Genomic DNA, 26,616 nt, shown 5'->3' on the forward strand with positions numbered 1-26,616 from the left:
TACATGTACTAAATGCTCTATCAGGTGTATGGACTGCATTTCTATGTAACTTGTATGTTAGTATATATTGAGCACATATCTACACATTTCATGTGATTAAAATTGAAGCAGTAGATGCTTTATAAGAGGTATTAATGGCTACATTTATGTTTGCTATTTAGTATCTAGTCCATATGTAGTCCTAAATATTGTAGGTTTAAGATATCCAATGCGCATCTTTCATTAAAATAGTTAAATATTAGATGCTTACTTTAAATATCCTAATCAACTGAATTTAACTTGACTCTGTATATGTAAAACTAAAGTTTGAGGAGTTACATTCACACTTAAATGTCATTCTTTAAAAACTTCCAGTCTTTATTGATAGTATACATTTATGCTGTGCTTAGCTAAACATATCTCATGTGTGTACTTTTTTAAATCTAACACACAGTATTGTTTATACACATAAACAATTGACTTTTTGTTAATTTTTTAATGTTTTTTTGTAAAGAAACTTGCTATGAATGAGAAGACAACATAATTGAAACAATATGTCATGTATAAGTTAAATTAACAACATGGAGTATGTGGCCAATTATAGAAAGCAACATAAAAGCAATGCAACAACCAAGATAAATCTTTTTTTTTCGGAAGATACACAATTAAAAAATGTTTGGGAAATGCCAGTGTCCACGAAATTTATAGCTCTGTCAGTAAGAAGAAAGCTACACCATTGGTAATTGACCAAACGGGAAAAAGCGAATTGTTCAAATGAGCTATACCAATCGCCAACAGGAACGTGTTACACTATGGACGAAATCTCTGAAACAAACTACTTTCAACATGAAGTCAACACATTTTCCAAAAAGCTTGTTATCGCCAATTTCACAATTATGCAAGGAAGTGTGCTAAATCCTGAAACAATTAAGCAGTGGATTTACAAAGACAAATCATTGCAATATGCATTCATTGAACCAGACCATTCAAAGCGCTTAAATATCATTTTGTTACTTCAACCATAAGCGAATATAGTTTTGAAAATTTTAGAAATGGTTTTATATTATTTGTATCTGAATGTAGCTGGCGTGTAAAACATCAAGTAGTAATATCTGCATACAGCGAATAGGCATATGTTATTTGCAAGATTCAAGCAGTATGAAAGAAAGTTAAAATCGACGCCTAAATGCTTGCTTATCTCTGATGACTTGTACATATCTTATAGCGTAATGTGATTCAGTTTTAAGATTCAATTAATTTTTCTTTGCTGATTCAATCCTTTTTAGAATATATAGCAATTAAGCGTGTACAATTTATATGCAATTGTTTTTATTCTTTTCTGTCGCACTAGGTATCATCAGTTTTTACCTCTTGTCGTAGTGGACACTGTATATGACATAGCAGTCTACATTGCTGCATCTAAAACATTTATCCTGATAAATTAAGCTGGAGTAAAGACCTTGCCAAATGTTTCTAAAAAGTTTACCGTGACTGACGGAATGAATAATCGCTTTAACACAAATACATTTTAATACTTTTTTACTTCTTCAAATGATAGCAGCAATGGGTTGTATCAATTCGTTTCTATTTCAAATTAAACGGTCAGGGATTTTTCAGAAGCACAGTGCACAGGAACCACAGCCAGAGGCATACAGAGCAAGGTAGGCCCTCAAAAGGCAGAAACTGTACTGGAAAGATATTCCAACAAGTACAATCAAGTTATATGAAAGATAAAGTTGTAAACGGAAACAGTTTATTTTACATTTTGGGTATAAACAGATTGCTTTAATTTGTTCACATCTAGTTTGAACAGAGAAGCATGTTCATGTTAATTTTGTACAGAGAGGGAAATACTTATAATTTCACCTTTAACTTCTAGTGTGTTAATTGTAACATTCGTCAGGTATTGTCAGATGGTACAGGGTTTGAAAATATGAAAAACATGAACTTAAGCTTTTCCTATTTATGTAGCATTCTTTGAAAAATAAAAAGACACTGATATAATATTCGTATTACCTGAACACAAATTACAATACTTTGCACAGTGGAGTTTAGACCAAGGGATATTGTCTCCTTTACAAATGTAATCAAATCCATAGTCCGCACAATCGCTATCTTGATCATGACATTGATCTGTTTATGTTTAAAATAAGACATATGTTTGCAGCATGTATGCAAAATCGATCAATGGGTGTTAAATAAATAAATCAGCTCAATAATAACAACAACAAAGCGAATAACTTGGTGTGCTGTCAGATTTGCCACGTTACAGTGCAACTATTACATTTATTTAAAGTCTGACCACTTTAATCATAGTATAGATTGCTTAACAAACAATTAATGAAACAAGAATATTACCTTAGCAACACATATGTGCCAACTTATTGCTAAATTGTTAAAAAATAGTTTTTACCATCAAAGGTATTACAGAAACCTTTTTTTTTTTGTCATCTTTGTAGTATTAAAACACTTTCTGTGATATTGTGACAAAATTAATGAACCTGCATACTTTCATAATGACATTATGCGACCTTTAAATTCTGTTTCATGAAAAATTCTCGCATTTAAGAACAATAGCAGGCTTTGCATTTTAGGATAAACAAATGTATGTCTATAGAGTATCCTTGTCCGTTCTAAAAATCCCTGCCTGTGTCTTACAGTTAGACGACAGGTGATTTCTACCAGTAAACTACTGGAAGTGTTGATAAAGCGGTTTCTTTTATACTAAGACACAGAATATGTTTAAAGTTTTAAGTGTATTTACTTTCTATATCGCCCAGTTAATGGCAACGTAATTATTTCACCTCACTTGGCTACTACCTCGTTTGAAATATTGAAATATGGTAAAGTAAATACACACCTACCACACATATAATGTCCTCTGGTGTGTCAAAAGGTTAACAGTTATCGCCTTATGACCCGAAATCATAAACTGATGGCAAAATCGATAGAATTTACGCTTGTTAAGCAATGTATAAATTTTCAGATCGACAGAACTGTAGATTTTAAGAGATCACATTTAATAGAATGGCCGATTTTACAATTTACAAGATTACATTTTGAAACTAAGAGATGAACGGACTGACGGACAGACCCACTTGCAAAAATAGCTAATGTTCATTTTCTCAATATTGCTCTTTACCTATGCACAAAGGTTCCATGAAGGTGAAAGACTCCTGTATTTTAAAAACTACTGAAGGAGCATCTGTTTGTATTAATTAATCATACTGTTGTAGTAACATATATTTAACGGTAACCTAAGTCCTGTCCATTCACCAGGGATCACTAAATTAAGTATTTTAAAATCATCAAGAGATCTATTTTTGTGACGGAGAGGCCGACATAAGGACTGATCTCTGTTTTTCCAGAGATATATCGGTAGAGGAGTAATAACAGTATTTCCTCGTTCCAGGCATACAATGTACATACATTGTCACCCTTAATAATATACACGTAACATCATATTTCATATCGCCTCTAGTATATTTTCGGAAGCCCTTAAACATACTTATACAAAAAAGTTCTATATCTAAGTTTGGTCTACAGCACATATTGCTTGAACATTAAATAAGTACCGTGGCAAAAGTTGCAAGTTTTGTTACAATGTATTTCAGACCATGCAATGTAAACTCCTTTGCAAATATAGTCGTTTCCATAATCAGCGCAGTCTGTGTCAAGGTCAAAACAGTGAGAAGTTGTCAAGGTCGCGGTAGTTACTGCAGGAGCTGTTTTAATGGAAAAGAATAATTTATGATAAATATAAGCCTTTGAATTCTTCTGTATTTCTGCTACCATGGGTCCGAAGAAAAACCTTACTTTTGTTATTACTTTGAATCAGGAAACAGAAGACCTGGTTTTCTGTCTTCTTCACTACAACTGTATTGTGTTAGAAGTGAAACATTTTGTCCGATTGTACCGTTGCATATATGATCAAGAATGTATGATTTTTGCATGATGTGAGAGCACTCCCATGTTTTATAAAGCTATTATAGTTATTTAGGTAAGCGGTATATGAAAATATAGTTGAAACTCAGTATCTCGATTTCCAAGGGATCAAGCGTTTAACTATGAGATAACCGAAATTCGACTTGTAATGATATTTTGTGTACTAGTTTTTAAGACGAGACGTAAAGATGGTTGCGAGATAGCCGGAATTTCGAGAAAAGCGACTTCGAGATATCGACATTTAATTGTATATATAAGGAATGATTCGACTCCATATTTATATATACATTTTAAGCAATATAAATAAAGCATCAAGATTACCTTCGTTTTGAAGAAAGATAAAGTTCTGGAAATATTTGTTTTTGTTTCAATAAGAATATACATTTTTAGTGAACAACATCATAGATTTGACATGCTTAACTACAATAAAAATTATATATATTATAAATTCACGGCTAATAAGTTTACACACACCAAAACAAGTAATAGTGTAACTAAGTCACTACACGAAAGATAACAAAACAAAACCTATATGACCTTTTAAAAGTCATGTGTCAAAAAAAGCACAGAAAGCTAAAAGTAATGTATATTTAATCTAAACATTCATAACAAATCTGGAGATACTGCCCTGTTAAGGGTCAGGCTGATATATAAATAAAGTAGCATATATCTCAAGATAAACAATTATCAAAAGTCTAGGAACAAACATTTAGAAAATAAATGAAATTAAAGGCCAAACAGCCAACAGATTGAATAAAATGAAAAGCCAAATTAGATGAAATTGACAGCAAACTATATCGTGATCAGTTTGAAAAACTGTATACTGCATCCATAAGTGAATTTAGACATAGCCAACAGCGGCCCCTGCGGTCGAGCTGTTAGGGTCTTTGATATCGAATCATTTGCCTCTTACCGATGTGTGTTCGAAACATCGCTTTGGATGAAGGAACTATCCCGTTGGCATATGGAAAGTCGGTGGACCAACCAATTTACCCGCCCCTGCCTAAAAACAATGCTTTAGGGGGACCCTGGGTCTTCCCCCATTACCTAGTTTTTGTATGTGTGACGTACAACACAACACAAAAACCAGCGACGACATACAAAAGCCGAGATGGTTTGAAAGTGCCAGATGTTGTAAAACGAAGAACCGATTAAAATGTTGTCTGTTGCACAGCTCTGCATTACACGATAGAACAATGAAGTAATGCATACACCAGTGTAGTGCAATACACCGTAGAAAAATGACGTGGTGTGTGCACTATAGCAATACATTAAACCACAGAAAAACGAAGTAATACATACACCAGTGCAGTGAACTACACCATAGAAAAATGACGTGATGTGTACACTAAAGCAGTAATGATTCGATATCAAAGACCCATTTAAGAAAAATGAAGTAATACATACACCAGTGTACTTTAACCTGGAATATGACGTGATGTGTACACTAAAGCAGTACATTTCACCACAGAACAATGAAGTAATACATACACCAGTGCAGTGAACTACACCATAGAAAAATGGCGTGATGTGTACACTGAAGCGGTATATTACTCCACAGAACAATGAAGCAATGCATTCAGCAAAGCAGTGTACTTCACCCTAGAACAATGAAGCAATGCATACACTATAGCAGTGTAATACAATATAAAACAATGAAGCAACGTATATACCCAAACAGTGCTCCATACTATAGAACAATGAAACAATTTATAAATAAACGCAGTGCACTACACCATAAAACAATTAGTAATGCATACATTAAAGCAGTGCACTGCACCACATACAACAAAGCAAGGCATGCACCAAAACTACACAGTGTAATTCACCACAGAACAAGGAGCAATACATACGCTGCATTGAACACAAAAGAAAACTCGATTACATTACGTAGTCCATAAGTAAATTTAGCTTGAATACAGATACTTGTTTCTTCTTGTCTATATACGAGAGACTGTTCTCAATTATGTTTAACTATCTTTATAGATTTTCCTTTGAAAAGTTGGAACAAAAAATACAGTAAATGTATTCCAGCTAAGATATTTGTAGTAACATGTTATGCTATTCCTGCAGCATGTATAAAACTTACTTTTTTGATTCACCAGAAACGTATTAGTGGTTTTGACAAATTGCGGTTTTAGTGTCGAAGATTTAGATATAAGTTGTATATCATTTAATGAACTCTTTGAAAATTTTGGGAAATATATCGTTTTATGGTCACAAAATTGTTTCCCTGCGTACCATTCTATCCCATGAAAAAATTTGATTTATTTTTCGAGAGAGATTTGTTTCTAATCCTCAACAAGTTAAGATCAAATGAAACGTTAAAATATTTTGACGTCCAACATGACAAATATCAACCAAGAAATATTCTCCCATCGACATGAATGTAAACCTAATTAAAGATTTTTTTATTAAAAGATTTTATATCACCGCTTTCAGAGTTATTTAACATACTGTATAGTATAAATGTTATTGTATTATATTCAAAAATTAAACATTCGGGAAACTTTTCAAAGTAGACCATACAGTAAACCCAGCGCTTTGTTCATACATTGGTCAATTGCTTATACAATATCAGACATTGAGATATTAGACTACAACATGCTAAAATAGTAGTCAATGTTCAGAAAACAGCATTCATTTTAAGCTCGCAATTTAGAATTGGATATCTTTTACCTGCCTTCGCACACATTAAACTTAGCAAACTTTTTTTCTATAAAATTGAAATGAAATAGAAAAGTGGAAACTTCACAGGTCGCTCAACACGACAGAAACGAAAATGTTGCAGGCTCGGTTTGATTGAGCCTGTTCATGGACGGTAGTGGAAATGCATGCTACCGTCCACACCCTCTAGGCCCGGGTTGAGCAGAACTCAACATTTACACATGCTAAAAGTACAAAAAGCAATTTAGAGACATCCGCAGATGTATTCAAACGGCGGTGAACATGGAACCTTCAATGATACACGTGTTGAGGCGTGTAATTCCATGAAGAGCGGCGTTTGGTCCCCAGATAAAGTAAAGGGTTTGCCCCAAACGAGAAAACAATTGGCAGAACTAAACAAACTGGGATTTAGGAAGGGGATCTGAGGCTATGGAGCCATAATTACGGTCCTATAAGAGGTACACTCCTTATGATTATTTTGAATCATCGCGTCCTTGACCTTAAACATAGAAACGTACTAATTTGTGCATACTACAGTGTTGTAATAATCTTTGTCAACTTCAAACAAAATGTCGGTCAATACAAAGACTCTTTAACTGTATGATTAGAGAAGCATTTTTATTGACCATAGCTTTAGTATCAAAATTCTAAAGCTACTACCCAATTGTTGAGATACACAATAAAGCTCGTTTGATTCCTAATGACAATGAAACACAAGTTATAATACCAAAAGGGTATGCCGACCATCAAACCATTATTTGATAATGATTCGAAAGATCTAAGTGTTATTAAAATGTCGATTAAAACAGGACAGTAGATGTCAGAGTGTGCTTCCCATCAAGTGTCATGAAGACTTCAACAATATTTAGACGTTCATGGCCACAAATCAATAACAAAAACTCCAACCGAAAATATTCTACCAGAAATGTACTGTGAATTGTGTCAAAACCGACTGAAATAAACTAAGATGAAACAGTCAAAAGATGTTAAATTTAGGGAACGAACAAAATTCAAACTTTGAAACAACCTCAAACTAGATGAAATCGTTAGGGCTGATTGTATGCCATCAAAAAGACATTTGCGACAGAAATTGCTGGAATTAAACGTTTGCAACGAAAATGCTTGATCAAGAATGATTTGGATACAAAATACATTCAGAGCTAAACATTTATGAATATTCTTTACAATTTATTCTTTTGTGTTATTTAAAGGGAGCCCCTACAGGCTTGTTAAGCAACAAGAGTGAAGAATGCTAACGAACTGCATAGATGCCCAATATAATAGACACTTCGGGAAGAACATAACGCAGCCAAGCACAATAAAAGCAGACTCTGTTTGACTGAGTCTACCCATAAGATGTGTGACACTCGTCATGCCGCCTTGCAACGGCTTAAGTGGAATTCTATTAGAGCTACAGTAAACTTAAATATACTCCATGATCCAAAAGGATCAGAAAATATAACAACAAGTGCTAACATAGAGCCAAATGTAACATTTTTACAAAACTGGTACACGCATATATTCGTAAAAGTCTAAATAATATACAAATCCCTTTACTTCTTAGAAAATGAACCAAAGCATTTGTTTCAGTACCGTGAAAGAATTTATGGTTTTAACGTTTACTCTTTGAAAATTTTGTATAGGTAATTAAGTACGATTGAAATATAATGTATTACTCTTCAGCGTCTTTTTTTCTGATTTTATACATTACAAAGTATCTGCTATTATAATATATATGAGCCGCGCCATGAGAAAACCAACGTAGTGGGTTTGCGACCAGCATGGATCCAGACCAGCCTGCGCATCCGCGCAGTCTGGTCAGGATCCATGCTGTTCACAAACAGTTTCTCCAATTCCAATAGGCTTTAAAAGCGAACAGCACGGAGCCTGACCAGACTGCGCGGATGCGCAGGCTGGTCTGGATCCATGCTGGTCGCAAACCCACTATGTTGGTTTTCTCATGGCACGGCTCATATGTTACACAACATGTAAGCCTCTGCTTTACTTCATTATTATCTGGCAAACACATCTGCCTTACCTTTGGTAGTCGCCGGTAGAGTAGTTGGTGCAGTAGTAGTAACTTGTGTTGTAGTTGATGCGGTTCCATCTATAATAATCATAAATTATCACTCATAATTAACCATTTCATAACATCAAATGCTGTATCAGGCGTATATTTTGCATTTCTATATATTTGGTATGTTAACATACTGAATGCTACAGCAGATATATTGAGCGCATATCTACACACTTGTGTCTCAATTTGAAGCAGTAGATGCTTTATAAGAGGTATTAGTTACTTAGCTACATTTATGTTTGCTTCAGGTTCTCTAGTACAGATGAAGTCCTAAATGTTTGCGTTAATTACATTCAATGCGCATCTATCACTAAAATAGTCTATTTTATATAATAACTTTAAAATTCTCATCAAATCAATCTAAATTTGAGTCTATGTACGTAAAAAACTATCTGTGCTTGTAGAGTTACATTGCATACATAGCACGCATGCATTTAAAACCATCCAGTATTTATTGGTTGTGTACATCTAAGACACAGTACTGTTTATACACCTGAACATTTTAATTATATGTTACATAAATATCATCAAAGTATTTTTCACATTTTCAAATATACGTTTTGGGTCAAATTTGCCATAAATAACTATTGTAAATGACTGAACTAACCATTACAAAAGCCGCAATACTTTTGACAGTGGAGCATTGACCACGGAATATAATCACCCTGGCAGATGTAGTCATGCCCATAATCAGCACAGTCTGTGTCTTTATCTACGCAGATGGTGACTGTAATACATTTAAAACGCTCAATAAAACCTTCTGGAAGGACGGAAAAGGGGAAATAGAGCTTTCCGTATCTAAATCACATACTGAGAATGCATACTTGGCTGATTTACAGAACGAACCCTGAAATTATCAGTATTTATTGTTTATCTTTTGATATATAGATTAACTGTATGTTTTGCATAGTAAGATAAAAACAAAGACAAATATCAAACAGGGAATGCCACGTACCAAAATCGCAGCCTCCCCAAAACGAAACCTACAGCACGCAGACGTGCACACCACAAACACACACATATACACATACACGTGCACACACACAAAGCCAACACACGAGGACAAAACGAACAAACAAAGGAAAACACACACATACACGCGCACACACACACAGCCTACACAAGAGGACAAAACGAACAAACAAAGAAACACAGTGGGGCACCGCCTTGGAACGGTCAGTGGCAAAAACACCACTGGGGAGCTTAAACCGGTTTATGGTGCGCACCCAACCTCACTCTTACCCCCACCATGTTCCAAAGACACGGGACAGTGTAAATAAAAGTAATCCCCTCCAGGTGAATCTCTAACACACGTAATGGAAACAAAAAGGCATGGCATGTAAAACACAAAAATGCTCGTGTATAAAAATATAAAAAGCAAACCTTTAGAACCAAAAACGTATGTACTCCGCATAAATGCGATTCATGGATTTCAAGAAATCCTGATGTGTTTTATATACGTCTAAACGCACAAAAATGGCATTTAATTCTTTATTTGAACATGCACCGATTTCTTTTCTGATTAAGAAATGGAGACCGAAAGTGAGTCCGTCAGAATTATTACGCAATAGCGTCAAATGTCAAAGCGGCGCGCTGGAAAAGAAAACCACACGAAACAAGTATACTTTGGTGTATTTCGTCAAGGATAAAGAAAATAATTCTACAAGTATTTATTTATTTTATTTTGCTGGGTTTAACGTCGCACCAACACAATTACAGGTCATATGGCGACTTCCCAGCTTTGATTGTGGAGGCACCAGGTGCCCCTCCGTGCATTATTTCATCACGAGCGGGTACCTGGGTAGAACCACCGACCTTCCGTAAGCCAGCTGAATGGCTTCCTCATATGAAGAATTCAACGCCCCGAGTGAGGCTCGAACCCACATCGATGAGGGGCAAGTGATTTGAAGTCAGCGACCTTAACCAGTCGGCCACGGAGGCCCCAATCCTACATATAAGAAATCGGAATAATATATCTCAATCAGTAATGTATCTTGAATAAAATCATTGTCGTTCAGATGCGTATTATTATATCACTCGGGCTGCGCCCTACTGATTTAATACCTTTGAATCTGAACTCGTACTATCTTATTCAATGACAAATCACAGCATGGATGTATTATTTCTTAAATATACTCTGGTGGCCTGAACAAGAGTGAAATATATGGTAAAAATAGAAACGTTCTAAACGAAATTTGAAAAATTGAAGAACAACTTCGTTCTAGCTTCCATTGCAAAAGCGCTACATTTACAATATCTTACATTTGACATGAATTTCAAAAAGGGGAGTTGGGGAAGTTCTCACCTGGACAGAAGCCACAGTATTTCTTACAGTGTATTTTGGACCACGGTATATAATCCCCTGTACATATGTAATCGTGACCGTAATCCGCACAATCTGTGTCCAAATCTTCACATACACTAACCGACTGTGTCGTTCTTACTGTTGCTGAAATTTTAAAAATAGTTATTCATGCTCACTTTCTACATAAAAGATCTGATGGAAAGAAGTGCTATATATTTGAAAATGCTTATTTAAGGGTTTCTTTATACTTTGAAAATACAACGATCAGTCATGTTCTGTATTTTGTTAACAAGCCAAAATGGTATATCCCTTATATAAGCTATAAAAAGAATATAAGCATACTATTCCGAACCCTGGAACTCCTATATCAATACATCTGTATGAAACAAATTGCCACATAGTATTGTTTGTATAAGGATTTAGCTAGATGACGCTTGAAAATTGGTACTTTAGTGTGCAAATACGTGGTTGAACAATACATTTTACTGTAATATAATCAGCTTAAATGCATTGTAAATATCATCTGTTAGGAGAACTGTAAAAGGGGTTTGTTTACGAGTACTTGCTAGCGAAACCATCTAAATTTGAGTTTTATCAATTCACAGTCACACAATAGTGTGCGAGTTATCACTTGGAAACTGATTAATGGATCATTTTGACATTTTTATCACGATAGGTAAATTCGATTTTCAAGCGACGGAATTTCGATAAAGATAGTGAGAAATGAAATAAACTTAAATTGAACAAGGAAACGTGTCACATTAAGAAAATTTGTTATATCATAAACGACAGATAATTCTTACCTTATTACTCCGGAAGTTTTAAGTATTCTCTCAAGCTTTTTAAACACAAATTTGATAAGCAGAATCTTTTGAGTATTTTGCGACCATTAATGTTTATACCCATAATTTTGATCTCAACAAGGAAAGCAGAAATACTGTGATTTGAACGTGATACTCAGAGTAACCATCTGGGTTGCTTAAACTAATTCTGAGCAGTATTACGTTAAAATGTATATAATTAACGCAAGAAATAACATATATCATAAAAGAACAAATTACCAAATATTTTTAATATCATACAAAACACAAACATATCCATGTCCGAAATCTAGTTATTACAAACACATCCTATAACTATACATATACAATATTTTGTCTGAAGGAAAGTACTATATCTGAACTACGTAACCTAGCAGATAAGTTTATGATTACAGAGGACAATTTAAGCGGAACATATTGAAACAAACTGTTCTTATCTTGTTAGTCTCTACAAATAAAGCGGTATAACATTTGACTAACATGTAGGGCTTTTTTTGTTTTGTTTTGTTTTTCTTTCGTGGGATGGGTGAGGGAAATGGTGATACGATGCCAAAGACGAAGAAGTGAAAGTTAACTGTTAATAATTACATTCGCCCTATTCCTTTCCATTGAAAATTATGACGTTAATTTCGTATAAACAGCATTAGTCAATGCGCGGAAGTTACGTCAACGCAGCTTAGTGATAACGAGCCGCTGTTTTGACGATTTCCGCATATAGCCAGGGAGAACGTTCCTTAGGCGACGTCGCGGTTGTAACGTCTGGTGAACAGAATGGTCGGGAAGCTGATTTTAATGATAAATGATACAAAATGTGTGCAATTTATAATATAATCTTGTTTACAAATGGAAAGGAAATACAATGTAAATAAATAAAATGAAATTTGTTGTTCATTTCGCATGAACACCGAAAAAATCATTTCTTAAATTCATAAATCATTGCTTAAAAGAAAAAGTGCTAATGATTTGAAACTCAGAACGTTTGTTAAAACTTTACTAGTGTCTGCAAAAATATAAAACAAATGAATCAAACCATTGCACCAAATGAATTTTGATTTTCGGGCAATTTTTTTTTATCAATACTGACTGACATCTGAGAAGACAATCATTTGTTGGAGAATACAATCTATTCTATACTTCCAATAATGTAGAAGTCAGATAAGAACAGGTTGAAAAAAAAACAACATGATACTGGCTTTGTAGACAGAGAGAAATATTAAGGTCTGATTGATTTTGTCAAGATAGGGGTTTTATATAAAATAGAAGAAAAGAAAACAAATTTTCCTAATGTGTCTCTTTTTTGCACATTACATTTAATTGCGAATTACAATGTATGTAAAAAAATAAAATCCTTCTTTCAATTACATTATTATGAAAAACGTTTACCCATAATTAAACTGAATACAGTCAAACAATTTTATTATGACATTTCCCTCAGCTTTCCTTAAAAGAATGAATTTTTTCTAACCTCATATTTTCTAAAAGAAAGTCATATTTTGGCTTATCTTTTACTAAAATAGAACAGTTGAAGACGTTCCTTTATGGTTCTTTATCGTAAAGACTTGTTTACCTGTGCCCATTGTTCTTGAATGTCACCACAAAATAAGTTAGACTTTTCAAGGCAATGTCAAGTTCAACACCACTCGTGTATTGAGTAAAATTGAATAAATCAATAAAAAACGGGGATTATTTAACATTCGTTTGTTTTACTATGGGCATGCTTTTTCCATGTTTACGTTACAATAATATACCTGAAGCTCCGCAGAGATTCTTATCAGTGAAGTATATTTTACCTTTGATTTCTTTATCCTCTGTACTATCTTTTAAAGCGATTGCCTTTTCTGCGTGCTATGATAATCCTTCTTAATACAAAAGAATTAACATTGACAGAAAATCAGGCAGAATTATAGTCATGACAGACATGAAAGCCATAAAAATATATGTTATATTGACAAGAAATATGTTGAGTGCTAGCATTATGTCTCTGTTTTGTCAAAATATGAATTTTGTTGCGCAATAGCTAAACTATGTACTAACACTTCAAATAGTTGAACGTGTGTACACATTCTTAATAGAATTTCGTTTGGTTAAAATGGTATGTTTATAATAGCAACTTGCACCGTAACAAGCAACAACGGTAGCAGAGAGGCTCCAAGCGGTGGCCCATCGTTTGTGTTCTTGTCATACATTGTCATCTATCCTATAAGGCAAGAAAAATCAAGCGTTATTAGCGGTGTTGTCTAAATAAAGGAGAGTATATACTTCAGATCTAAAATGCTTCAAAATGAGACAAAATATGCAATGAATCTTATGTTTCTAAATTGGAAACAATCTAAAAAGACGTAATAACTGAGCTGTACTTGTAGAAATGAAACACTAGAACAAAAATGATAGTCGTAGATATTGACAAAGAAATACAAACGTCAGAAAGTTTGTTCTGAAGCGTTTCACCAGTAAATTTTGAAATGTGTCATTTTCTGATGAAACTATTCAGATGGCATAAATGAGCGGTTCTAGTTCACCTAGAAATATCGTGCTTCTTTCCGTACTAATTCATGTGCGAAATCACTAACATCGAGAAAAAGTCTAACAATATCAATTATTAACATTTTTAAACATTTCACACAAAGCAAGTTGACTTTGAGTAGATAAGCAAAAGGTTCATTCTGATACTAAGTGTTTCGAGGGTCTATGGTGAAACAATATTAATCTTACCCCCTTTTCTATATTTACTTTTGTTTTGTAAATTTATATTTTCTTTTAAAGTTATGACATTTGCCCACTATTAAAATTTTGTTGTTTTTCTTGATGCCCCAAAAAGGGTTACCCCACTACTAAAGGTACTTGAAAAGTAAAAAGATAAATTCAAGTAAAAATAGAAAATATGTCAAGTTAAAAGCAGTAGGTACAATTGTTTCTACGATACAAGATAACTATATTACAAGCCATGTATCTATATTTATCGTGATATTATGCCACGTGTTTACAGGTGTTCAAGCCACTTTCGGGAGTAATTGCACAGAAACTAGCAGGCTACAATGCAAACATGAATTGAATTACAATATCTAAAACTAGAATAGCGAGTTCTGAATAGAAGCTCTTGCTTAATATTTATATTGCTTTATAACACTTATACCTGTGTTCTAAAGATACCAGCATAAAAACATCATAACTGTTATAAAATGTATTTTGGGTGAACTATCTACAAAGCGTTTGCTCATAGCTGGAGAAAAACCGAACTCTTACTTGTTCCGCAGAAACTGCAATATTTTGCACAATGTTGTTTCGCCCAGTCCTCGTATGCTCCTTTACAGATGTAATCTATACCATAAACATCACAATCTGGGTCAATGTCTTCACAAATAACCTCTGTTGTTGTTGTTTCTGCAGTTGTTGATGCTAGTGTTGTTGTCGGTGTTATTGCCTTTGTCGTTGTAGACGATATGGATATATTTGGCTTCTGTGTTGCTGATTTAATTAACAGGACACCAGACAAAGGTAAATCAAACATTCGTTAGCATCATTTATCTTATGCAATTGTTTGCATTAGTATATAGACATATATAAAATGTTAAAACATTTAGATTTATCACTAATATATGTGTCGTGCTCTATGATCTTTACTACAAGAGATACTGTATACAGTTTATCCCTTATCCATGTGAAACTTTTACAGTAAGTGTTATTTTTAAATAAGTAACAACAAAAGCGAATGAATGTAAAATGTAAATATTTCTTTCTGTTTAATCGGATACAAGCTACTTATTTGATGCCGACGACTTATTTTTAGTTTTGAAGCATCTATGCAAACATGTGTACAAAAGGGAAGTAATTTTGACAAACACATCTAGAGAGATATGTAACTCAGAATGCCAAAGGTTTATGAAAAGTTAAAAAGCCTTTGAGCATATAGTATCTCAGAAATCTTCTATATGTAATAACATCCGAGAGAAGGTCCCTTGGAAGCGTACAATGCAACCAAGCAAAAAGAAACAGCAGACTCAGTTTGACGTGGTGTTATCGTGAGGGAAAATGAAATGTGAAATAGCAATCACGCTCCCTAGCACCATCTTAGGCGGAATTCTATTATAGCAAAATTACAATTCCCTTTTATATATATGTCATTATTGATTCCAAGTACGGGGAGACTTTTTACAGCCGCCACAAAAACAGCACTCTAAGACTGCTGTAAATGAAATCTGCGGGAAAGTCTATTGGAAAAAAAGAACGCAACCTAGCAAAATAATAATAGTTTAATTATAGTTGGATTTTGCCTTTTGACATAACTTTGACAAAAGTTTTGTAAGGTTATCTTATGATGTCAAAGAAAAGTGTTTCGTATAAAAGCCGAGGGTTAGAAGTTTGTGAGACGCCGACAAAATAGTGACAATATAAGCGTTACAATTTGTAACAGAGTTACCAACGTCTCACGCCTAGGGAAATTTTTCACAAAATATATTGCATGCCAATACAATATCTCCTAAGTAATATGATAATGTTTGGAAATCTATATTTGGTGATTGCTTTCAAATGCTAAAATCTGTATTTTAAAGATTTAATGTGATTTAAATTGGTAAAGTAAATAAATAAAAATGTAACATTTTATCATATTAAAGGGAGGTAATTAAGAAACAAATGAAATGCATGACACTTATATGGTACTTAAAACTTGTTCTTAAATTACACTCCAGAAAAGGTTTATTCTACTGTTGGTCATTGCAGAGCTGCACCAATGTATTGCAACAACAATAATGCTGCATTTACTATATATACTATTAAGTTATAACTTGTGCCTGGGTTTGCATTCTACAAGTCCACAATTGTTAATAGCTTTTCATGTCTATCAATATCAATTATCTTACATAAAACATATTTTCAATTTTTAACTTGTGGAAAAACTTATATAAAAATACATGTATTGTATTTAATCCTATAAAAGGGAGGCAATTTAATGTGTCTTTGACCTTGACCTTTGCACATGACACAAGTCTTGTAATGGTGAATATTTATGCCAATTTATACAAATATACACCGATACAAAAAAAGTTACAGACCAAGACAAAACAAATAACAAATGCGATCTTGGAGCTTAGGGTCTGAGTTTTGCACATAAAACATGTTCTTATTATGGGGAACATTTGTGCCAAGTGATTTTAAAACCCCTTGATCTATGGCAGAGTTATGGACTGGACAAGAAACAGACGATGTTAAGCTTTGGCTTCTTAGTGTGACCTTGACTTTAGAGCTAGGGGTCTGGGTCTTGCGCACGACACATCAACTCATTATAGGAAAACTTTGTGCCAAGTTACTTCAAAATCCCTTCATGAATGGCAGAGTTATGGATCGGACAAGAAACAGACCATGTTAACCTTTAACCTAAAAGTGTGACATTGACATTAAAGCTAGGGCCTGGCTTTTGCGCATGACTCGTCATCTTATTATGGGGAACATTTGTGTCAAGTAATTTCAAAATCCCTTGATTAATGGCAGAGTTAAGGACCGGACACAAAACAGGCCCTGTTAACATTTGACCTCTTATTGTGACCTTGACCTTAGACAGCTGGAGGTCTGGTTCTTGTGCATGACGCATCATCTCATTATGAGGAACATTTATGCAAAGTTATTTTAAAACCCCTTCATGAATGGCAGAGTCATGTAAGGACACGAAGTGTGACGGACGGACAGGCGGACGGAAAGACGCAGACTATTTCTATGTCACTCTTTTTCTTCGAAAAGGGCAGGGGACAAAGAATGTTAAATAATTAATCTTAAGGAATAATTGTAAAGCGCTAGCATTAACGCTTCTTAAAATTATCTCAATGCTAGTTTATTTAGGTAAACAAAATTCGAATATTTATTTGCATAGGCTTTTGATTTTTATCCCTTGGAAACTGATGTTTAGATAATATTTCATTACTAATTCTGTCGCTGAATGTCTGTGTCGAAACATTTCATGGCCATATCTTTACACTGCATTCGTCCATTTCTTGCATATTTTACTGCTAATTGTTTAAACCAAATGCGTCATTTTCTTATCTAAAAGGAAGTAAATACAAAGTTGAAATTCGTTTCGTCACAAACGTATTTGTAAACCTTTATATATATATATCAATTGTAAATACAACTAAACCTGCTGAGATGTTTCCTCACAATTCGCCTTTTGTCACAAAACTGTTGTAATTGTCATCCAAAATATGACTATATGTAGATCAAATAATTATATAGATCCTCTAGGTAATATTGCCTGTGCGCAAGAGAAATCAGGCATAAAATTCACGTAAATAGCTACTTTTTCACGATATACTATGCGCCACTTTGAATTAACTATTTGGTGGTTAGATATCAACTTGAAAGGCACTGGCCTTCAGATCGCGCGACAATGAAAAAAAAAGAGAAAAAGTTTAGGTATCAGGAAATTATTGCTATATTTCTTAAGAAAGCTTTGAAACTTAATTACTGACAGACTATTTGTTCTAGACAAGCATAATTTATTGTTTTACTAATTTTACATTGATTATGAAAAGCGGCTGTGACACTTTACTCGAAGTAAACTGCCTTAATTATACATATCTATATTAAACGATCGTTAAATACATATTCCTCCGTGGTATATTGGTAAAGACAGTAGAAATGTATTTATTGCCGCGGGAGGCCTGGTTCGAATCCTGACTCGGGTATTTTTTTCTTGATTTGACATCTAATCTCGTGTGCATGACATCTTATCTCGAGCGCACGACATATTATCTCGGGCCCACGACATCTTATATCGAGCATACTACATCTTATCTCGTGCGTTCGACATCTTATCTCGTGTACACGAAATCTTATTTCGAGGGCAAGACATATTATTTCGTGCGCACGACATCTTAATTCGAGCGTTCGACACCTTATCTAGAGCGCACGAAATGTTATCTATATCTGTTTTATGACCATTCATATGCATTTAGGTCATCAGGAAAAACATACGGACAAGTAGATAATTAGGGTCCCGCCTATTAAGATGTTATTTAAACTTCCCACAAGTATAAGTTTATCACAGCATTGGGGGAGCTGTGCACATAATTGGTCATCTTGTTTTCAAAATTAAACAAACGTAATTAATGATGCTTACTGCATGTTAGAATAGCAACAAATCGCCGCAGATCGACTGATAGTATCAATTCGCACATTGTAAGAAAATTTATAAAATTGCATGCATGCATTAAGGGAAAGCGGGGAAATTCTTTGATATATGGACGAAGCCTACATACTAAATAATTTATTTTGTCAAAGACAAAAAATTATTTCTTTGCGTCATCACTGAATTTTCACTGCCCCCTTTTTTATATTTGTGTATCTAAATTACCACCATTTCAAACCCGTGAAACGGTTATAAGTATAAACGAAACAAAATCAACAAGCAAATTCGATGAATTGGTATCCCCCGCCGAAAAGGTCTGTGGTGAGGAACGGCAAAAAAATATATATCCAGCAAAAAGTTCAGAATATTACAAAGAAGCAAATAACAGTCAAAATCAAATTAACAGAAAATGAATGTTTTTTTTTTGGAGTGGGAAGGGGGAGGGGGGGGGGGGGGGAGGGTACAAAACTTAACATGTTGATTATAAATATTGATTATAAATATTGATGGAAAACTAAAAATGAAAAAAATGGGGGGTGGGGAAGAATGCATGATCGGGGCGGTGAGCATGACGCATGACTGGGTGAAGGAGTGAGGTGAGAGAATGGTACAACTTTGCATGTTGATAAATATTCATGGGAGGTTTGAAAAGAAATAAAAAAGGAATGAGAAAAAAAATTGGGGGGGGGGGGGGGGGGCTTGGAGGGGGAGGAGGTGTTACCAAGGCAAGGTAGCGACCAGGTGTGGGTACACAACTTCACATGTTTATAATAAATGTTCATGGAAAAGAATGAAAGAAGTTTAATGAAATTCTTCCAATTGGTTGGTTTGTTATGTACTAATCTGTGGATTTTTAAACAATTAAAGGGCAATAACTGTATGGAAAATTGACCAATAAAAAAAAGAAAAATGACGGGCATCATCAAAGTATGTTGGTTCATATTTATTTCAAGTTTCATGAAATTCTACAAACTTGTTACTGAGAAATCGTGTATTTTTTATTAAATCAAGGGCAATAACTCTAAGGGAAATTGACCAATCCAAAAATAAACTTGACGGGCATCATTGCAGTATGTTGGCTCATGTTTATTTTAAGTTTGATGAAATTCTACCTGCTAGTTACTGAGAAATGGCTGCGGATGGACATTTTTGTGCATTTTTTCATTAAATCAAGGGCAATAACTCTAAGGGAAATTGACCAATCAAAAAAATATTGAAGGGCATCATCGCAGTATCGTGGTTCATGTCTATTTCAAGTTTGATGAAATTCTACCTGCTAGTTACTGAGAAATGGCTGCAGACGTGTATTTTTCATTAAATCAAGGGCAATAACCCTAAAGGAAATTGACCAATCCAAAATTAAACTTGACGGCATCATTGCAGTTTGTTGGCTCATCTTTATTTTAAGTTTGATGAAATTCTACCTGCTAGTTACTGAGAAATGGCTGCAGACGTGTATTTTTCATTAAGTCAAGGGCAATAACTCTAAGGGAAATTGATCGATCCAAAAAAAAAAAAAAACAATAACAAAACTTGACGGGCATCATAGCAGTATATTGGTTCATGTTTATTTCAAGTTTGATGAAACTCTACCAGGTAGTTACTGAGAAATGGCTGCGGACGGACGGACTGACGGACTGACGGACGGACAACGCCATTTCAAAACCCCTCTCCCGATTTCATCGGCGGGGGATAAAAACTATGGCAGTCGTATGTTTTTACTGATGAACGGGCCTAAATATAATTATATAGATAAGATGTCGTGCGCACGAGATAATTTAATCTCAGAAAAAATAAATGCATGTCCTAGATTTTATTTCCTGGTTCTAAATTAAAACTTGCCTTTGAAAAATATTAATAACAAATAATAGTATTGCATTGTTCTTTATCTGTTTTATAAGACAACAGACTTACAAAAGCAACTAAAGTCTGTTCCACCTATTACGTTTACCTCGTTTCTGAATTATCAGTATCGGTAAAATCATCCAAAAAAATATTTATATCCCATACATCAATATCTCTAATTAGACCTTTTTTTCATTTTTTAATAAAGTATATATTAAAGAAATAATCTTGGATTTTTCTTTTTTCCCCATAGACCGTAATGCTATATGACGTTTTCTTGCATACCAGACGGGGATTTCCGGTATTTTTACCGGTGCTGGAAAAATCCATCTTACACCCCGGGGTGTAAGATGACTCTCGTGCTGTAAATGACGTATTACGAACTACATACATGTAGAATATTTATGTACTAATATATATTTTATTTAAAAAAACGGAATAAAAATTCAATACCTTGACAATTCCTATTAGTTCCTGATAGTATATTTCTCGATTCAAATCACGTTATTTTATCAAAAATTCATAACGTTACGCTGCAACTGATAAAACAAAACCGGAACTAAACATTGTTATTTGTTTTGAAACGTCATGACGTCTTTCCTTTTTACGGACGTTGGTTTCCCGCGCTTTGTTTAAATACACTACCATATGAAATAGTTCTAAAAAGAAAGAACGGTTCGATTGATTTTATTTTTATTATTATTTCTTGAAATCGGTATGCAAGAAAAAGATTCTGTCACTGGTTATAGGTGCAGGTGGAAATATCCGGCTCTCGGGTAACTGTTTAGGCGGTAACTCGGCAAGAAGCCTCGTTACCGCCTTAACAGTAACCCTCGAGTCCGGATATTCCCATCTGCACCTACAACCAGTGAAAGAATCTTACTACGTCGACTTTCCAATATGGCGGCGCCCGTAGCGCAATAAACTAGGGGTTAACTCAAAATTAAAATGCCCGAGTTAATATTTGAAAAGACTGTGTTTGTTATTGTATTATGTTAATTCTTGGGGGAATTCGTGACAGGCCACCTCAAAATGAAAAATAAATAAATAAATAAAATAAATAAATAAGAAAATAGAAAGAAACAAACACAAACAACAAGGTGATTTCTAAAAAAAAAAAAAAAAAAAACAAATGTGCGTGCGAACGTCTCGTTATTTTGAGAATACATGGGCATTATTCTTATATTAATTTTTCTGTCACTGAAACTCGAATGAAAAATATTATAAATACAGACGTTTCAGAGTCTGTCATGGACGTACAGGCACAATATAAAAATTCGAGCTTTAAAGCATGCATTTTCATTTTGTTGTAGTGCATTTTGTTTACAATTACATGAAAGTTTCAGCATAGTACTTAACGTTTCTGGTGACGCGAAAATATAACGCCAACACGTAATTTTCCATAAGCACACGGTCATTTCCGAAGGAGCATCATGGAAGGCAATGCAGTTTTCTCGCCAAAATACGAAGAAGAAACGTCTGCTTTCTACGTTCTATGGAGAAATTCATTATGTTGTATACGATGGCCCGATATTTACGTATATTTAAGCTGGATTTTCATTATGTTACTATTCCCGTTTCCATCTTAACGTTATGTTCAACATCTGCCGAACAATGTACGAAAATGTATATATCGATCTAGCACAGGTTCTACAGAAATATGGTTTCGGAAGAATCGTGTTGAGTCATTAAAACTAGTATCATTCCCTGACGCCGACAAGGCTTGTAATTTCTTTGGACATGATTTATGGAAATTTGTTTTTGTTTGTTTGGCTTTGGGTTTAACGTCGTTTTTCAAAAGTATTTCAGTCATGTAACGGCGGGCAGTTAGCTTAACCAGTGTTCCTGGATTCTGTACCAGTACCTGTTCTCCGCAAGTAACTGCCAACTTCCCCACATTAATTATCAGAGGTGGAGGACGAGTGATTTCAGACACAATGTTTTTTATCAAATCGTCACGGAGAACATACGCCCCGTCCGAGGATCCCGCGATCCGTAGACCAACGCTCTTCCTACTGAGCTAAGCCGGCGGGTTAAGGAAATTTAGCCCGTTTTCAAAATAATTGCACGCAGTATATGTTTTACTAAATTTGTTTTAAAAGCACTGATCCCCAGAAAGTATGACAACAACAAAAAAATAGATATCAGAAAATTATTGCTAAATTTCTCATGAAAGTTTTAATAGTTAATGACAGATTATGTTACAGAAACACAAGAATTTCTTTTTTTTTTTTTTTTGCGATTTATTCAAAATAACGGGATACTGGAGGTAAACTGTCTTAATCCTAAAGCTTTATATTTATTTAAATATTCCTCCGTGGTGTATTGGTCACGACCCCAGGGAAATTTTTATCGCCGCGGCGGCCCGGGTTCGATTCCCGACTCGAGCATGTTTTTATCTCTTAATTTGGCATTCTGAAACAGATTAGCAACACAACCTCGTGTTCATATATTCAAAATCTGACCAAACTTTAAACAAAAATCTGGATGTCAGTGCCTTTAAATGGCTAAACGCTAAAGTAACAATTTGTGATTTTTTTTGGCCACCTACTGTTTAACTATGAAAGAAATAGTAAAGACAGGTAATGTTTCAAAAAAGATATGAAATATTTCGCACGTCAATTTTTTTTTTTTACTTCAACGTAAAATAAGTTTTAAAAAGGTTTTCTTTTTACGATGCTGGCTTTGAGAAAGAAGAATTTGATGTTTGCGATTTGCATAAGCGATTTAACCGAACAATTCGAAAGAAAAATAAACAAACTGTGTGTGCAACAGTTTAAATAGTTCAGATACATGTTAGACCACGTATTAGTAAAGAAAACATTTCAAATATGATTGTGTGCGACATTAGTGACTTCCCATAATTAATTATAGACGTGAATGAATATTGATGTGGGTTTTCTTAGCGACTTAGCATTTTTTGTAAACAAATCCGAATCGGCTAGTGCTTCACAAATATATTGAAATACCTGTGTCAGGTATGTCTTTAATATAAATGATGACGATATGATATTTACGTCGGCAGTGGATAATGAAATCGGTACTATTTACTAACATACGATTTTGTGTGGAATTGCGCGTGGATTCTGTACGCCTGTTTTAAGTATCTATGCGTGCATGGAAAAATCGACTAACTTTGGGAACAGTGATCTTCATGCTAAGATTTTTACTGAATTCACGCATGTTTTCCTTTCGGCCTGCCTCGATTTCATTTCTGAAACTATGTCCGTGGCATAACAAAAAAATATTTATACGCGTCACGTGCCAGACAGAATACACGAGTGTGAATGAAAGGCGGGAAAAGTGAGGTATCAATCAGTCTCCACGGATTTTACTGACTTCTGCACAAGTGCGAGATACAGTACATAATCGGTGACATGATTCTATTACGTCAGAAAATGTTGACTGACATACTTTCAGCGATTAATTAAGGACGCTAAAAGCATGACAAAGACTTCAAATTCAAGGGGAACGAGACAGAAAAAAAAGAAATGCTTAATGAACAGAAATTTATCACAAAAGATAATATTTCTTAGATTGGTAATGTCAAAATTGCGTTCATTAAAGTAGCAACTTATAGTAAAAAAGAAAGGAAAACGTCATTAATTAATTCAAAGAGGTGATCAAACACCCACCCACCCATATTTTATACATTTTTACAATTAACCCATCACCCATAAAGACGGTTTTTGTGAGGACCACCACCATAATTATGATTTTTGGATGGACCCCACCACCCATAATTATGATTTTCCGATGGAACCCACCACCCGTCATTAAAAGATTCGGTTGCCGTCCGACACCGCCCCTCCCCCCATAAATTTAATTCTGGAATCGCCATTATAAATAACTTCAAATTCCGAGTAGGCTCTATGACTGCTCTCTGGATCGTTCATACAAGTTATTTAAGTCAAATATAAATCTGGTATAATAATAATGATAGATTTAATAAAAATAAATAGAGAGAATGGGTTCGCGGTCCGATTTCGCTTTACAAGAAATCTAAATTATCGCATAGTGCGGCAATTTTCCTTTGATCTTTGCAGCATGTTATACATAGTAACACACATTATTACTACAAAACTGTGCTGATATCTTACAAAACTGTTGCGATATATATCAACATGGAAATCTCTATGGAGTTTCATAAGAAAAAAAGTGTTCCGATATATATCAGCACAGTAAAACTGTTCCGATATATATCGGAACACTTTTTCTGTATTGAGGCCCTATCAAGGGAGTATATTTTTTTCCTTTCAAAGAAAAGATGATTTTAGCTCCAATTTACAGTTCACAGAGAAAGAATTGTCACAAACACCTACATTTATAAAGTAAAAGAATAAATAAACTAGAATATTTCAAAAACTTGATAGTTATTGCCATATTCAGAAATACATGAAATATATGAAATTCTGAGATTTCTCAAATGTTTCTTTTTCTTTGATTTTTTTTTTACAAACAAAACAACAAGTTTTACAATATGTCTGGCCAATGAAATGCAAAGATTTAAAACCAATGCAGAAATTTGTTGGGTACTTTTATCTGGGGAACACCGTGATGATTTTCTAAAACAGAAGTTTTAGTGTTTCAGTCAGCGAGGCGCAGAAAGGGAATCAAAATAGTAAAAATAATAATAAACAAATTTAAATGAAAATGATATATAAATTTTAATGATAAACTATGCGATAAAACAGTTATTATATGTAGTGCTCGTGTGTTACCAGGATATATCAGAGCTAGGGGTACATCTCGTTATTTTTCTCTTCACATATCTGTCTCGACCTACCGGCCTCGACGATATATGCAGAGAAAAATACCCTCGATGTACCCCTAGCTCTGATATATCCTGGTAACACACTCTCACACATACTATAACTATTACTTAGCAGCCCTCGGATCAAGAATAAGTCACGAGCTTAAAAGAAAAAGGAGATGCTTCCATATAAACAGCAAAATTTAAAAAAGAAATGAAATAAAATAGATAGGTTGATAAAACGATAAACAATTAAGCATTGTTTAAATATATATTTCAAGAAGTAGAGTATAATTCTAGCGTGACATAGATACGTCAAGATTTCTATCTTCTATCAGCCGATTGTGTATTTAAACCTAGAGGTAATATTTCCCTTGTGCGCCTCGTATAAATCTGTGCATATGACCACAGCAAGATTACGTCATTTGTCTAATACGTCACAAGTTTCTTTCGGAGAAAAAGAATTCTCTTGCATACACAGCCGGTGAATATTGTTTATTGAAGTTCAAATCTGACCATTGTGAAAGAAATTGGATATGTGGCGGACTGTAAATACTTCAGTTAGGATGCTAAAATACAGGTTATCTTTGAACCATGCGTTTGGAAATGATGTTATTTTGAACAAGTCATCGTTTCAAGGGCATGGTGCGATTGATGCCTGAATTTCACCGATGTTTAAAAGAGCTTGTTTGTACAATTTACTCATCGAGGATTGGATAGAGCTACTGAAGACTTGGAAGAATTTTGGAGTGTACTGTATATAACTTTGTTAAAAGTGAGTCAATTTACATTTTTGTTAGATCTAAATAATGTGTTCATTGTTATAGCTTTTTTTTTTAAATACAACATTTCATTTCGCTCATGCATTCATAAACGAAATGAGTCTTGAATCGCTCCCGATAAAATTCACGTGAATTTTCCTGTAATACTCCAAATTTAGAGAGCAAACTCCAATGGCGACAAGAAATTACAATGGGAGACTGCCGTTGAAAATATAAATTTGTCATTTATTTGGATATTTGGCAAAGCAGAAAAAAAATCGTTAAATTTCTCGAGGGTGACTTTTTTTTAGTTTATCAAACCATGTTTACTTTGCCGGTAAGTGTC

The 26,616-nt window shown here is 34.3% G+C and overlaps 1 protein-coding gene across 6 annotated transcripts in view; it reads right to left on the bottom strand.

Moving 5' to 3' along the window:
* Window positions 1–26,616, bottom strand: part of LOC128548944 (mucin-2-like) — a 58,512-nt gene that overhangs the window by 15,260 nt on the left and 16,636 nt on the right. For 4 of the 6 annotated variants that reach the window (XM_053524699.1, XM_053524698.1, XM_053524695.1 and 1 more), the window contains exons 10-15: window positions 15,038–15,259; window positions 10,974–11,117; window positions 9,276–9,395; window positions 8,630–8,698; window positions 3,555–3,704; window positions 1,996–2,112 (exon numbers count right to left, since the gene is read on the bottom strand). In XM_053524699.1, the coding sequence (XP_053380674.1) occupies window positions 1,996–2,112; window positions 3,555–3,704; window positions 8,630–8,698; window positions 9,276–9,395; window positions 10,974–11,117; window positions 15,038–15,259 (822 nt within the window). The remainder of the gene's footprint in view (window positions 1–1,995; window positions 2,113–3,554; window positions 3,705–8,629; window positions 8,699–9,275; window positions 9,396–10,973; window positions 11,118–15,037; window positions 15,260–26,616) is intronic. The other 2 variants (XM_053524700.1, XM_053524697.1) reach the window with 1 other exon arrangement.

The sequence above is a fragment of the Mercenaria mercenaria genome, chromosome 15 (assembly GCF_021730395.1).
Source record: "Mercenaria mercenaria strain notata chromosome 15, MADL_Memer_1, whole genome shotgun sequence".
NCBI lineage: Eukaryota > Metazoa > Mollusca > Bivalvia > Venerida > Veneridae > Mercenaria > Mercenaria mercenaria.